Source organism: Pleurodeles waltl, chromosome 5 (assembly GCF_031143425.1).
Source record: "Pleurodeles waltl isolate 20211129_DDA chromosome 5, aPleWal1.hap1.20221129, whole genome shotgun sequence".
Taxonomy (NCBI): Eukaryota; Metazoa; Chordata; class Amphibia; order Caudata; family Salamandridae; genus Pleurodeles; species Pleurodeles waltl.
Genome location: NC_090444.1, coordinates 895,030,143 through 895,045,876, shown reverse-complemented (window position 1 = coordinate 895,045,876; position 15,734 = coordinate 895,030,143). Strand labels below are relative to the sequence as shown.

Below are 15,734 nucleotides of genomic sequence, written 5' to 3'. Positions count from 1 at the left end.
AGATGATATTCTGGTTTGGGGTGTTGACAAGAAACATCACAATTACATTTTATGAGGATGTAGTGCAGAATTTGGAACAGGCTGGTTTCGCCATAGGATTGGAGAAGTGTAAGTTTGAGGCTGATGAAGTGGAGTACCTGGGTCATACCTTGTCTTGGGAGGGGATGAAATACAAGTTGAATTTAGTGCAATAGAGATAGCTCTCCAACTTAAGGATGAAAAACAGTTATGATCTTTTCTAGGGCTAGCAGAGACTTGAAATTTGTTGAGCGTTTCTCTGACAAAGTACATATTTTACATATGTTAATGAGGAAAGGTGTTAAGTACCAATGGTCAAATGATTGTTAACATGCTTTTGATTTAGTGAAAAAAAAACCATCATTGAAGCTGTGGTGTTAAAACCTTTTGATCCCAATGACAAAACCATTGTTGTGACAGATGCTAGTCCATATGGCCTGGCAGATATTCTAGTGCAATTATTAAGGGACCAGTAAGAGGCATTGTGTTTGCTTCATTCACGTTAAAAGGTGCAGAAGTCACATACTCTACAACTGAGAAAGAGGCACTGGCCTTTAGGTAGGGTGTCCAGCATTTTAAACTGTTGCTAAATTCCTTCTTAAATAACTTATTCCACGTTTCGGGATACCATCCCTTCTGAGTTCTGACAATGGCCTACTTTTTGTTTACCAAATAATAAAAGGCTTCTGCAAATGGTCATGCAAAAACTGCATTGTGCCTACCATCCACCAGCACCGGGGTCAGTGGAGCAAAAGAATGGGGTGCTTAAAAATAAACTTGGAAAGGGTTATGCATCCACTGAATTGTCTTGGATTGATGCACTACCACTTGCTTTTTGGGCTACGAGGAGCACCCCCAACAGAGTGACCAAACTTGGACCCAACAAAATATTTTGTGGCTGCCCCATGCACATTCCAGGCCACATGTCTATTGCCTCCTGTGGGTATCTGATGATTTGCTCCTACAGTACTGCAAGAGTGTAAGAGACATTGTGTTGTCTTTATTGTCAGGTGCTGCGGGCCCTCCCTGACTCAGCAACTTCAACTGGACACGATTCCCAGCCAGGAGACTAGATGTAGGTCAAGGTCCACACTAGCCCCAGTAGGAGGGACCATTCCAGGTCCTTCAGACGACTGCCACAGATGTCAAGTGTGAGGGGTTGACTTCCTGGATGCACAGATCTCACACTAAGAAGGCATCACCAACACTGATCAAACAACAAGGATCAGGGGCATCACCAACAGCGTCCCCACTTCTCCTTTTGAAGGATGCTGGGATGCGTTATTATCTTCGCTGAAGAGTACCTGCCAAGTCAAGTGCTAGTAACCTCTGAAGCAAGGAGGGTACAGGAATTTTGCAGTTTTAAAACATCTGAGTGAAATAGATTATAGCTACGATGTCCAACGTCACACTGACTTACAGGAAGAAATGGCCATGGGGGTTTGTTGCCGTTTGTACCCCTATTCCTGCAATTATCATAACAGAGTTGGTGATAACATTTGCAGAATACTTATCAATACCATTTATAGAAGAGCAAGTGCAAACTTTAAATGTGAAAGAGACCTTGTACTATTCGTTCAAAATGGGAAATGTGACAAAGGTAATAACAGGCTCTGGCCAAAAGAAACATTATGCAGATAACAGTGCTTTGTTTAAAGCAGAAAAACATTTACTGTATTTTAAAAAATGTAACAGAACTTAACTGCAATGTTTAAATAAGTCTAGACATATTTAAACATTGCCAACTTAATAGAATAATTGTGAAAAATTCTGAGGGGGGTCAGATGCTTTTTTTATCCCCACTTTGGGGTGGAAGGACGCAGCATTAAAAAGTTTGAAAACCACTGCTCTAGGAATAATAATCAGGCGACGTGTAGGTCTATGGGGCCCCCAGAGAAACAACTGTCCCTAGTACCACGCTTTGACATGACACCCAGACAGGGATTGGGATGGTACTGTGATCCAGAAGTATGGTATCTTCCAGGAGAAACGTTTGCAGACAATGTGTGGGAAGTCAGCTTATTTCTACCTGCCCATGGGACAGTATGGAAGCTATTACTTGTCTTTTGTGCTGCCACAAATGTCCCATGTCACCCATCTGTCACGCATAGCTACACATGCATGGCCATAGAGTATAGGAAGATAAAGACTCGCAAAGTGGCTAGACAACATGATAACAGGAATGGGTGTACTGATTCCACCTGTAGAAGTAGCTCACAATAGCCACCGAATACACATTAGCCAGGTTGATACAGAACACAGGTGGCTCTACTGCAGCAGCACTGGGAAATATCACAGAGGAAGTAAATAGTGTTGAGGGCAATGATGATCAAGAAACGCATTGCCCTAGACATCAGCCAGGCCAAAGAGGGAGGAATCTGCCAGATCATACATTAGTAGTACTGTTCCTACACCCCAAATAATAGTGATAATATTGAGCATGCAATTGGCAATTTAAGGGATGCAGAACAGCAAGCACACAAGGGGTGGGGCATATGGGCATCAATATCATGGTTTGCAACATGCGGAACATGGCTACTAGAAGCTTTAGTAGGTGTGGTGATATTGATCACGCTGTGAGTCCCGGCCCAGGTGGTCACATCATGTCTGTCAGCCATTACCACAAGCTGCTTTTCTCAAGCTTCCCCAACACCATCTGCATGTCTGTGGAACTCACTTTGAATTACGAACTGATCATAGACCTTTATTAGATTTATTTACCACAAAAGGTGTGGGCAACGCTATACCCAAATAGCTAAACCAGGCCTCGAAACATCTTGAAAACTTTACTAGATCTCCAAGTCTAGCAACCTAAATAATCTACTTGGACTAACTGCAATGCACTTGAACCATGAACTAGACTCAATTCTTTTTAGAACATTCACTGAGATAAACTGTTTTTATATAGAAAATAACACCTCTTTCCAATCCCTACTGTCTCCATGTGTGCAAAATGTGTTGCAAGTAGAAATGAAAAGTTAACCATCCTACTACCAATGCAGATTAAAAGTGATTTTTTTTTCCAATTGAAACCCTGTTATTTCTGCATAGTAGAGCATCACTTGCTGCTCAAAACATACACTGACTGATCAGTCAGGAATGGAGGAATCTTACAGTCCAACTTGGGTCATAGTGGACCGAATAACAACAGAGAACAGACAGCATCAGCATTCAGTTTAGCCAGCCAGGTCCCCTGACCAGGCCAGTGGTTGTGGACAGTCTTGTGTACAGTCAAGGCAAGCGGCTCGAAAACTACTTTGTCTGCTGCTGGTTTCAGGAGAGAGGCCTCTCAGGCCTTTTTCTCATCACCCAGGTCCTCATGACCCTCATGCCGTCCAGATCACAGGATGGCAGTGGGAATTATGCCTGGGGCATAGCTAAATCATGTAGACTGTGTGGTGTGGTGATGGACAGAATAGTTACTCCCTCAATCAGTGAACATGAGCATGGATTTGAAGAAAATGGCAAACGGGCTCCCATTAAACAAATAAAAAGGAGAGCAGAGCCAAGGGTCCGCTCTGGCTCTAGGAGCCTGAGCAAGAGACAAGCCCTGAACATATTTGGCATGTAAATCATGCAACAAACTCCACACCCGGAAGTCTTTCAATTTAGAACATCAGATTGTTTCATAAGTATTTATTAAAGTGAACTTTTAGACAAACTGAGAACTAATCCTGAGCCAGTCTTGATAACAGTGCTATTATTGAACTAAGAGGAATGTCAGCTTTAGCGTACACCTACATGAAGCAGCATTATAGGCTTTTAAATCCAACACAAAAACAACCACAACCATTTGGGATCCAGCCACAGCTTTAACATCCTGTGATTGTGGACAAACCACTTGATCTCCCAATGCCTAAAAAATTATTATGTCCATGTGAAATTGAACTGGTGGTATTGTAAAGCTGCTCCATTACGTTCTTTTGTTTTGTTAAAAGCACTTCCTGAGGTCACGTATTTGAAGACGCTCTCATAAAGCATATTGATCAAAAGGAGGCTTGAAGCGTTTGCCTAGGATCACACAATTTGGACAAGAAGGGAAACTGTGATTAATGCCAGATTTTCCAGTTTCACACTGCAATTCATCAACTAGCTGGTACCTCTTTCTGATGTCAAAGTTTAATGCTTTATCGTTAATTCTCAAAGGATTAGATTAGAGAGTGTGTGAAAGTGTGTGCCCATATTTTATTATGAGCAGTTTTTATATTAGTTCGACAGTTGCACAAGAGGATGGAAGAGCTCTACAGCAGACAGGGACTACTCTACACAGTTTTTATTTTCAGCAACGGAAGACTTGCCAATATTCACAGGATACTGAGCTGAGGCTGGGTGTAATCCCGGTTCCCTGCGACACATGCTCAGCAGTTGTAGTCTGAGATCGCCAGGCGCAGTGGTTGTTCCTCTAGTGAAGGAGAAGCTACTCTTTTTTGCAGCCAAGCGCAATTAAGATGCTCTAGCATGACTGAATGCGGAGCCACGGAGATGGACTGCTTAGAGGCAGGAGTTCCGGCCACGAGTCTGAACAAAATGAACGTCAAGAACGTCAGCAGCACAACCATGCACACCCAAAAGATTTTTGGATTTTTACATTAGACGTTTTATTTATCTGGATTCAACCCTGAGCAGCAGGCAGAGGGCCTGCAAGCCTTTCACGCTTGTCAATTCAAGAGAATGGGATAGTGGGGGCTTAGCAAGGTTTAGAGGAAGCTGATGCATGACTATTTCTCACCAAAGCTTTAAACGCATGCCGCACTACTAAACCTACAGGACTTTAAGAGCAGCACGCATGAGAGCACCATGCATATGGGCTGGCAGAGGAAGTGTGCGCACATCCCAGGCTTCATATCCCGTCCTGGCTGATTACCAGCCCACATGAAGTGGCCAAACATGGACTGGGGGAGCATTAGGTCACTGATGGACGGTGCTCCGAAATCAGAGAGAAGACAGAACTTATGATCCAGGGGAATTACCTGCATCCCCAGATGAACTTGGGATGACCTAGCATCCTCGGCACCCCTCCCTCTCTTAAGTCAGCTATAAAAACAAGCATTTGCAATGCAGTGGGTCTCGCATCTGCTCGAGTTAGAGCTATTAGCGCTGTAAACTCCAAACCCGACTTTTCTTGCCACATAAATTGAAAATTAAAAGTTAAACAGTTTCACATAAGGAAGCAGATTCACAGTGCCACAGCCGCCATGAGCATCAGGTTGAAGAGAGACACAAAAAAAAAAAAGTTCGCTCGCAGTAAAACTAATTGGCAAAAGTGAAATTGGCAATGTAACAGGGCCGATGGCCAAGGCGGTAACAAAACCTCCCCAAGGAGCGACAAAGGTAAACCATTTACCAATGTCATCAAATGATTTTTGAAGGGCAAGCCCACAAACGAGTGGTAGTGATGGGCGTGAGGGGGGTGTTGTTAAAAGCCCAGATACATACCAACACGTCGAAAAAGCAGCGCTTGCGCGTTGCAATGCTCAACCTAAAAAAATAGGTTTTCGGTTGGACAAAGCACTACCCATGTACATTCAGGCTACAAAATTAGCTGCAACATGCTGTGGCATCCTTAGGACCCTCAGGAAAATTCTTCATCTGCTCTCCTTTTCCTCTAAAATATTAGTAGACCAGGTGCTGATTCTATTGCACCTGGACTACGGGAATCCCCTGTATCCAGGCGCCCCCAAATCGGTTATGAGAAAATTGCAGGTTGTGTAGAACTCTGCAGCCCAGCTGCTCCTCAATACATTGCCACACAAGAGTCAGCCCAGCAGGCTCTAATGTCCCTCCACTGGCTGCCCGTGGCCCAAAGGGTCAAATGTAAATCCCTTTGCATAGCTCGCAGGGCTTTTTTAGACTTCGGCCCTTCAATTTGCCAACTACCCCTACAAGAAATCAGCGGTCTACCAATGTTCGACTTGCAGTGGTCCCCCTCTTCAAAAAGGCCAGAAGTGGTACAATGCCGCTAAGTTATGAAACTTCTTGCCCCCACCCCTATGGGCAACAAACTTAGAAGTTTATTGTCGTAAACTCCTGAAAACAGGCTGTTTGAATGTACCTTCCAATGATACCTGGCCCTCAAGTTGCGTGCCTAGCACTGGGATGCTTACGGATAGTTAGGTGCTCCATAAACGCAATATGATGATGGTGATTACTGCGGGGTGCACTTTGTTTGGTTGACTGCAACGCAGGCTCTTCCATCTGAGTCTGCTCTGTAATCAACCAGTCACAATACCTTCTTTGTGAAGGCCTTAAACCTTTTTGAAGGTTTGGCCTGCTGTGCAACCAGGGCTTTGCATTACATTTAATGAGCCTGCAGTAAGGCGGCTATTTAAGTCAGCAATTCAGGCTTGGGCCTCCCTTCCCTCCTCGACAGACAAGACAAGAAGGCCTGAAAGCTGCCTGTAAACAAATTGACTTGCCATAGCGAGTGTGCAAGTAGATTTTTCGAGGCTGGCTAAAGATTTGTTTCTTTTACAAGAGGTTATGTTCACCATTCAGTATGTTTTGGGAAGTAAGAACATCAATGCTGACTGCCTGTCAAGATTGCATTTGAATAAGCATGCATGTGAAGAAAAGAAAGAGTGGATGGTAGTCGAGATAAAAAAATCCTGCAGTGGTGCCACTAGAAGAAGAATGTAAAGAAGCTTTGTTAGACAAACCTCTACAGCTGTTTTCAAGAAATTATAGTGTGGATCAGCATTGACTGAGAACGAAAGAGGATTTTATGCAATTTTCTATCCCTATGGAAGGAGTTATCAGTGGAAGATGGGATTATAAGGAGATGTGACAGGTTACTTAGCCCTATTAGTTTGCAACAGAGGCTGTTGTGTTTATTACATGAAGGGAATGGTGGTATCTCAGCAATGACAAAACAAGCATTTGCAATGCAATGGGACTCGCATTTGCTCGAGTTAGAGCTATTAGCGTTGTAAACTCCTAACCGGACTTTTCTTGCCTCATAAATTGAAAATGAACAGTAATACAGTTTCACATAAGCGAGGCGATTCAATGTACCACGCCAAGATTGTGAAGGAGACACACAAAAGGAAAAGGAAGTTCGCTCGCAGTCAAGCGTATCTGCAAAAGTGCAATTTGCCATGTAACAAGGTTGATGTCCAAGGCGTAACCAAACAGGACAAATGTAAAGCATTTACCAATAATAAACAAACGATTTTTGAAGGGCAAGCCCATGAAAGAACAATAGTGATGGACGTGAAGTGGCCGTGGTTAAAAGCCCAAGTAGATAACTACACATCAGAAAAGCAGTGCTTGCGCACTGCTTTGCTCAATATAAAAAAAGAGAGTAACGAAACAAGGAAAGAAATAACCACGTTTTTGCGAGTTTGAAAGAGGAGCTAGCAAGAGGAAGAGGGAAATTAAAAAGGGAAAGGAGGTGAAATAAACAGTTGAAAGAATTAGAGAAACTGTTAACATGTGGGTTTTAAGAGCTGGGAAGAGAAAACTGGGGAGAAAAAACATTGAGAGTAAACAGAGTAAAGGAAAGAACGGAGTGAGACAGGTGAAACAGACTCTCCCAAATAAAGATGGCAGCTAAGAATAGGTTTAATTGGCTCCCCCACGTCCTCAAACAGAAGTCAGAGTGTGGAACAGCAGAGGGCACTGCAGAACAGCTGGATGTGCATAAGAATTGTTTGTGAACCCCAAGACAGCAATATTGTGGCGCTTCAGATCAGGACAGGGGGTAGAGACAGAACTGTGTCCCAGCCTAGTGCTGGAATAACAGAAAGGCAGCAGGTGAAGAATCAGAAACGGAGCACTGTGTTATTCCTGGTATTGTGACGTTGCAGGTTAGGGTTGAGGTGCACTGACAGACTTGTATGTGGGCCAATAGTAACCGACACACAAGGTCAGAAGTGAGGTATGTTGATGGAGCTATGTATGGATCTTAGTATTGGCATGCCAGTGTTGCCAAGTGTTAACTTTGAGGTGCCCTGGTGAAGCTGTGAGTGGGGCCCAGTATGGGAGTAGTATTGCCTTTGAACCAAAGAAGCGAGGAGTCCTGAATGGCATGTGTGTGAGCCTTAGTACTGAGAAGAAATGTGCACTGAATGTTAGAACTGGTGGATTCTGGCGAAGCTGTGGTGGTCCCCATTAACAGTGGCGTTGGATGTTAGACTTGAGCTGCACTGGCTGAGCTGCGTATTGCTCTTTTGGGTCTAGTATTGTCTTGGCAGTGGGACGGAATATTAGAATTGAGCTGCTGTAATGGAACTGTATGTGAGCGCGGTCCCAGTATAGGAAAGGAAGTGACCTTGCAGGGGTAGAACTGAGGTGCACTGATGGAGCTGCACCCAAGGTCCTAGTACTGGAACAGCAGAGTGTACTGACGGTAAGAACTGCAGTGCTCTGGCAGACAGCATGTGTGGGGTTCTGGCACGGCTGAGGGCTTGTAGTGTGTGAACTGAGGTGGACTGATGGAGCTGCGCCTGAGGTCCTAGTACTGGAACAGCAGAGTGTACGGACTGCAAGAAGTGAGGTGCTCTGGCAGACAGCATGTGTGGGGTTCCTGGCACTGGCACAGCTGAGGGCTTGGAGTGTATGAACTGAGGTGCACTGATGGAGCTGCGCCCAAGGTCCCCGTACTGGAGCAGCAGGGTGTACTGACCGCAAGAACTGAGGTGCTCTGGCAGACAGCGCATGTAGGGTTCCTGGCACGGCTGAGGGCTTGGAGTTTGTGAACTGAGGTGCACTGATGGAACTGAGAGTGGGATCCTATTATGGAGCAGAAGTGGGCACTGTCTCCAAGGATTGCGGAGTGCCGGTAGAGCGGAGTGCCTAGGTTATAAGCAATTAGACGTAATCCTCGCTTCCTTGCTCTCAGTACACAGGAAGGCACACTTTGTAAAGAAAATCCAAACCAAGGAAGGGTGGGAGCCAGGCAGCTGAGAGAGGGTGCAGAGAGCCCACGAATACCAAATGTCACCAAGGTAACAGCCTGATTTATAGCTTTGCTTACAGCTAAACTCAGAGGAAGAGTGGTCTGCAAATGAAAAGGGAGGCTTCCCCGGACAGGAGCAGGAAACAAAGTAAAGAAAAAAGTCCCCTATAGACTAGATAAACAGGAAAAAACATAATTATACAGTAGTCGGTCACTGCTCCCACCCAGAAGAAGGAGGGATAAAGAGGCATGACTGACCACTAGCAAGCAAGGATTTTCAAATGACACTGAAACTAACAAATGAAATACCTGGAAGCCCACAGAAGAAGTATACAAGATGTTGAACGCTTACGCTTGACCTAAAAAACACGGATTGCTTTATGGTGGCCTGGCATGCTTATGTGGGAAGATCTGTATGTGATTGTGTGCCCCGCAAATGCGGTGAAATGTATCATACGTTGTCGGAAACACCCATTGTACCTATACAATTTCCAAAAACATCATGGGCAAAAAAATAGCCATTGAAATACACAGTCCTTCTGTTTGTTTGGGTTTCAATTTGCTATTGTGTTAATGGACTATTTTTCCAGGTGGTCCTAAAGTGGCTTTTCAGAAGGACGTCAGGGCTGCCCAGGTGGTGCTTTTTGTGAAGGATTTTATTATTTATTTTTTTAACAGAAGAGAGGGCTACCCCGAGGAGATGGTTTCTGGTAATTTGCCACAGTTTGTTCCAGCGGAATTTACATCTTTTCTAAAAAAAAAAAAAAAAAAAAAAAAAAAAAAATCAAAGACATTATCAGACATCTCAAAACAGCTATTCATCATCCCCATGAGAATGGTTTGGTGGAAACATTTAACCAAATATTGGGGGAATGTGTTTGATTAGCTGTGAGTGAGGGTCTGAATTGGAGACAAGAAGTGAAGAATGCGTTATGGAATTACAGAACGACACCTCATTCTGCTACAGAGGAGACTCTGTCGTGTTTTTTGTTAAGAGGAAGAGTGCCTTATCCCACTGCACTTCCTGCTTGGATAGAAAGAGCATCTAGCTCCAGTGTGAATCAACACATTTTGATAGACAGAGCTAAGAAAAATCAAAATCAATACACACAAAGATATTGGGTTGGGTGAGTGTGCGTTGGTGGTCCAAGAAAGAGGGAATTCTAGATGGTCAGGTTCCAAATGTGTAAGTGAAACAAAGAGAAATAAAATACTGATGGATGAAAAATGGTTGAAAGTCGGAGACTTATGAAATGTCACAAACTAGAGCCTGAGGTGTGGGGGAGGAATGGAGTTTCGATGAATACGCAAGAGAAGAAAGATGAGAAGAGGGGAATTTTGCTGTGTATAAGAAGGAAGCCTTATAGTTGGATGACTATTTGTGTACTTAAATCATTGCATGCATACATTAGTATTATTATATCACCATTTGTACGGAAACCTATATGATTGGATGACTGTGTGTACTTACATCAATGCATGTATACATCACTATTATATCACCAATCATATATTACACTGTTTTTGGTTGTTATCTAATATTTAATGATGTAATGATTTATTTTGTTTTTGGGGGGGAAAAGGATGTGTTGTATATTAGTACACATAGTATGGTGTCGGAGTGCTTTCTGTGCGTTGGAATTTGTGGTCGCTAAGACCTCTTGAGTGTTTTTGTTCTAGAATTCTAGAGTTGTGTGCAGTTGGAGCTGTGCTTGCCAGGGGCTGCAAATATCATCTCTATGTCTACAATAATCTCTTCAACTGAAAGTACTAGAGTGTTTACTTTTCAAAAGTAATATATCGCAGTACAAAAATAAAACACAATTTTCATTTGTGGGAGTGCTCAATCTTCTTCCAGAATGGGTGACAATAGCAAGTCCATTCACTTCGGGGTCTCTATGAGGTTAGCTCAATTGAAACCCCTTTAAATGTTTTGAAGTTTAACAAAACAGTGCTATGGAATACACAGTGGCAAAGTACAGAACAAGTATAATATCTAAGAAATAGAATTCTTGACACGGTTAGATAGAAATAGCATGCCATTTTGAGAAGTTTACCTAGACCTTCATAGTTTCATTTTCAAATGTTAAACACATCTTCAGAAAATGTGCTAAACAGAGATTGTGAGGTGGAACACAGTAAGGGTGAACACAGCAAGGAAACATTCTTGCATATAACCAAAGTCCTGCTAACATTTAATTTTTACCTCATGATTTTCCAAATCCGACTGTTGCTTTTTCTAAGAAGAATAACATTTACAAGATATCTTGCAACTATTAGAAAGTCATCAATACATAGATCTGTATATGTTTCAGTTGAGGAATACAGACCACAATCAGATTACTATGGAAAATATAATGTACAAAAACTCCATTTAAATTACTAGCGGGTGAGAAACAGCAACGCTGAATTGTCTAACATGCTGATACTTTAGACAAAACTTAAATCAAGCAGACATGTGCTTTTGAAAAGTGTACATCACATCGATACAGCCTATGAAGTTTGGTGTAAAACATACCTTTGGATGAGAAGCCAAAGAGTTCTCTTAAAGCTACTGAAAAAAGGGTTGTTTACTCAGAGTGCAGTGTCGTCAAATTGTTATGTTCGTGACAGTGGAAAGAACATGACTGGAGCGTTAACTGTTTTAGCACATATAGCAAATGGTCCAATACCCCCACAAAATGCATTTAAAAAATGTTACTATAACTGGGCAATACTGCAGCAAAGACTGCAGTGGGATGGGACGCCCCACAGTTCAACTACTACTGTTACAACCATCAATAACACAGCAGTGTCTGTTGGCAGTACAGAGAATGACATTTTGGAGCTGGGTGGGGCGATAGCTTTAGTTTTGCAGAGAAACAAGAACCCTATCTTGACTGGAGAAGGCATTGGCAGTGCCTTAGCACATACATGCTTCAGCAGAAATCAAAGAGGTAAAGATATGTGACACAAGTGACTGGGGATAGAGCCAGGACTCGATCCTGCACCGATTTGGATAGTTAAGACTCAACAGCATAGCAATATTTTCAGCAACAGAAACTGCTGGTGAATCATTTACAGCAAGTTTTTGGCATAAATCCTTTACAGCGAACCTTTGATATCAGCGCAGGAAGTGTGCGGGTCAACTCCAAGTTCCATGCCAAATAATACTTACAATGCTGAACAAGCCAAAGCCCCATTCAATCCAGTAGAGTCTACATATCCCTTCATATTTATGCAGTCAATAAAACTGACACAATTGTGAAAGCAAATTATAATTAAGTCCATATAAACAGGTAACATTCCAGTATGACATGGGTTTCTGCAGGAACAGATCATTTCCAGGGCTTCAGAGAATCCACATAAGTTAAAATTACAGAGGTTCCACCTGGAATTCAATCACATTGTCAGTATTGGTCCCAAAAAATACCCATGAATAGGGCTGATGTACCTAGTTGCACCCAACATACACCCAGCATGTTTCCTAGCTGCACCCAACATGCTTTTGTAGTTCAACAAACTAATGCTGATAGTTTTTTAGCACTTTCCACGCCGGTGTGAAAGACATCTATCCTCTATGGTAAATACATCGTACCCAAAATAGTAACACACACCCCCCCCATTGCCTACCTGTTTGACGACATATTGCACTTGTTCCGAATGAAGAACAATATTCTTGATGGCACTTGGGGTACAAGGTGAAAGTCCCTTGTACAAGACTGGCGTGTAGCACTTCATCGCATACCTAAAATCACTAGACTCCCTCCTCTCCTCTAAGATATCTTCAAAGTCATCCTTTTTCTTGGACATGATTTCTTTCTGAAAAGAAAAGTTATTGGGAAACTGTGAGAAGAAATCACATACCGTCAGTAACGCCAGAATCCATAGTTCAACAGGCTGTACTTTAACAGCACTTCCTAGCAATAGAACGAACAGGTGAAGAAACACTGATCAACATCATTTGAAAAAAGGTGGTCAAGGAGCATACTGAGGGGGCACTAGAGACCACGGTACAGAATAAATATTAAGCTACTGTGATTTTCAGGTGAGCCAATACAATTTAATTTCTCCTTGTAGAACATTGCTGCCCTTCAAATGTAGAACTTGTACCATTGGGGTAAAAAAAAAAGCGAGAGCTGATGCACTGTTATTACATTAGCAAGTTGTAATATTAACAAGAAATTAACAAAAATAATTGTGAGAGGACTTGTATATACTCCTCTATAGTGTAAGGAACGGCTCAGCTACATTAAATAGATTTGGTGATAGGCTTCACCTAGCAGTTTGGAAACAACCATACAAGGAATAATCCCAAAATTCTAGTGCAAACATAGATACCCATGGGTTATCTTCCTGATGTATTCTTAGCCACGTGATTGAATGCCAATTTGGCACTCTGACTGAATATGGCTAAAATTTGCATTTTCAACATTTACTATTTGCTTTTTTTTTCTCCACAGATGAGAACTCCCTCCTATCTACACCAATAAAATTTGAGTCTGCATTGTTCACATTCCCACATTAAATAATTACAGTTATTGTGAGTACATTTTCATTACTTCCTCGGTTACCTTAGTGATATTGGCAATGTACACTGTTAGGTAACAGGCATAATAGGGCATTACCACCGCTAGATAGTGGAGGTTTTGGAAGCAGCATGGGCTTAGAGCTCCCTGGATCTCTGGATATACCACAAAAGCAAAAGATGCAAAACGTTTGATGAACAGTCATGAAAATGTGGCCGTACATCAAACCGTTTGTACATTGAAAGGTACTGCTGTAACAATAGTTCCTGCCAGTGTGTAGAGATGACCCCGAGGCAGGCAGTCGTACCTAATTCTAGCAGACGGTAATCTTTAAGGCTGGTGAAGGTAATGTCTTCTGTTACCCTGACAATCTCTTCTTCATTTGCCAAACCATAAATAAGTCCCTTGGACATTTCTCTACCTTTCATCCATCAACTTAACTCCATCAGGATGCCCTGCTTCTATTACTTGAGGCTGTTATGGAATGTTCTTCCTGTACATCTGAACATACTGCAGAAGAGAGTGGTCGGCACTCTCATTTTCTCAAGCATTGATTATTTCAATGTGCCTTTCTCAAAAAATTGAGCAAACTCAACAGGCTCAAAATAGTGCAGTGAAATTACTCTTCACTTTTCCTCCCAGATATCCACTTATTTAAAGAAGCTGCATCTGTATATCAATGTGTCCTGTTTAAGATGATGTACTTCTGTCATTGAACTTTCTACAAGAAAGGACCACTGTTTATTCAGACTAGACATTCTCGCTATTCTCTGTTCCTCTACTTAAAATCACCTAAGACAGTACTCTTGAATATCAAGTACAAGCATATTGTGTCACACTAACATTGTAGATAAAATATAGAGAGTCAAAATATTGAAAGGTAAGTGCACCAAGAGAAGAATAAATTTACTATTCTGAACACCACGAGTTAGGTATATAAAATCTACATATACCTTCCTTTCAATATTTTATCTATGATATTAGAGTCCTTCAATTCCCTGGACTCGTTATTCAGGAGCTACATCATCTTCCAATGCCCATCAAATGGCAGTAACACTGCCTTGCTAAAAGGGGGAGGGGAGCATTTTCACCCTAAGGCCCTAAACTGTGTAATCTTCCAAACAACAATAAGAGGTAATAGGATCATTTTCTGTCCCTCTGTAAAAGCCAAAGGACTTAGCAATTTGTTTAGCAGTGATCTTCTTAGCTTGGTTTTTGTATCCGGTCTCCTTGGGGACAGGATGTCCTCTGAGTAGCTGTCCTCATTTTATAAACTCATTTTATTCATTCCAAGAGGATAAACAAAATTTCATTCATTCCAAGGGGGACTTAAGCCTCTGAACATTCAATTTTCTTATATTAAGCAGATTCATCAAGATTTCAGAGTGAAAAAACAAACAAGCAGCCCAGGGTCAAGATAGGTTTACATTTACAGTTATGATCCCAATTGGCCAACAGGAACATTGAAGATGGAAGTGATCAGAATTCTGTGCAATCCTTACAAATATGAGGTCTCCCTTCTGTACTGCTATACAGACTGCAAAAAGTCTGCCCAATACAAAAGAAAATTAAAACAAAACCTATTCAAAATGGAGTAACAAAAAGATGAAACAATACACAGACAGAACATACATACAAGTGAGCAGACATTACCAAACAAAACAGAAGAAGTCACTCGTAAGATATCTGGGCCCCTGCAGCACCCACCTCAGTTCCCCAAATTCAGTACCGTAGACAGTAGTTGAAGGTAAAAGCAGAAGATCAGTATTACATCCATTTGTTGCAAAACTAGTAATAGTTATATTCTTACATGAGACCTTAAAAGACCATGTTAACATTGGCCCATGGAAACAGAACATCATGTTGAGGCACAGAAAAGTCTAAAGTAAACAGTCAAAAGCCAGTCATCATCCTTGTATACATCCGAAGAGTTTACTCAACTGCCTAGTCGCTCTCTTGTCCCTGCTAGTGCATGCCTTCTTCCATTATGCACTCAGTGCTTTTATGGGCTATACATTGCTCAGTTCTTCAGTGTTCTTTATGCTTTTGTTGTTTACAGAGTGCACTTACTCTGTGAAGAGTGTTATTTTTTAAATCTGTTAATTATGGGGTGAATGGCTTTCACTCAAAGGATGTGGGGCTGCACTGCTACAAAGTTACATTGTGCATTTGTAATCAGAAAGTGCATGTAGTGGTGTGTGCATCCACCATCTACACATAACAATGCCTGCAGCCTGCAAAAGCAACGTGTAGGAGGACAAAATTTAACAGCTTACATTTTGTGAATTAGTTACTCCTTGCCCCGGGCATGG

General features: G+C 42.1%; 1 protein-coding gene across 4 annotated transcripts in view; it reads right to left on the bottom strand.

The window, feature by feature from the left end:
• GNPAT (glyceronephosphate O-acyltransferase) overlaps positions 1-15,734 on the bottom strand; it is a 443,941-nt gene that overhangs the window by 389,249 nt on the left and 38,958 nt on the right. For all 4 annotated transcript variants that reach the window (XM_069235014.1, XM_069235013.1, XM_069235016.1 and 1 more), the window contains exon 2: positions 12,527-12,715. In XM_069235014.1, coding sequence (XP_069091115.1) covers positions 12,527-12,715 — 189 coding nt within the window. The remainder of the gene's footprint in view (positions 1-12,526; positions 12,716-15,734) is intronic.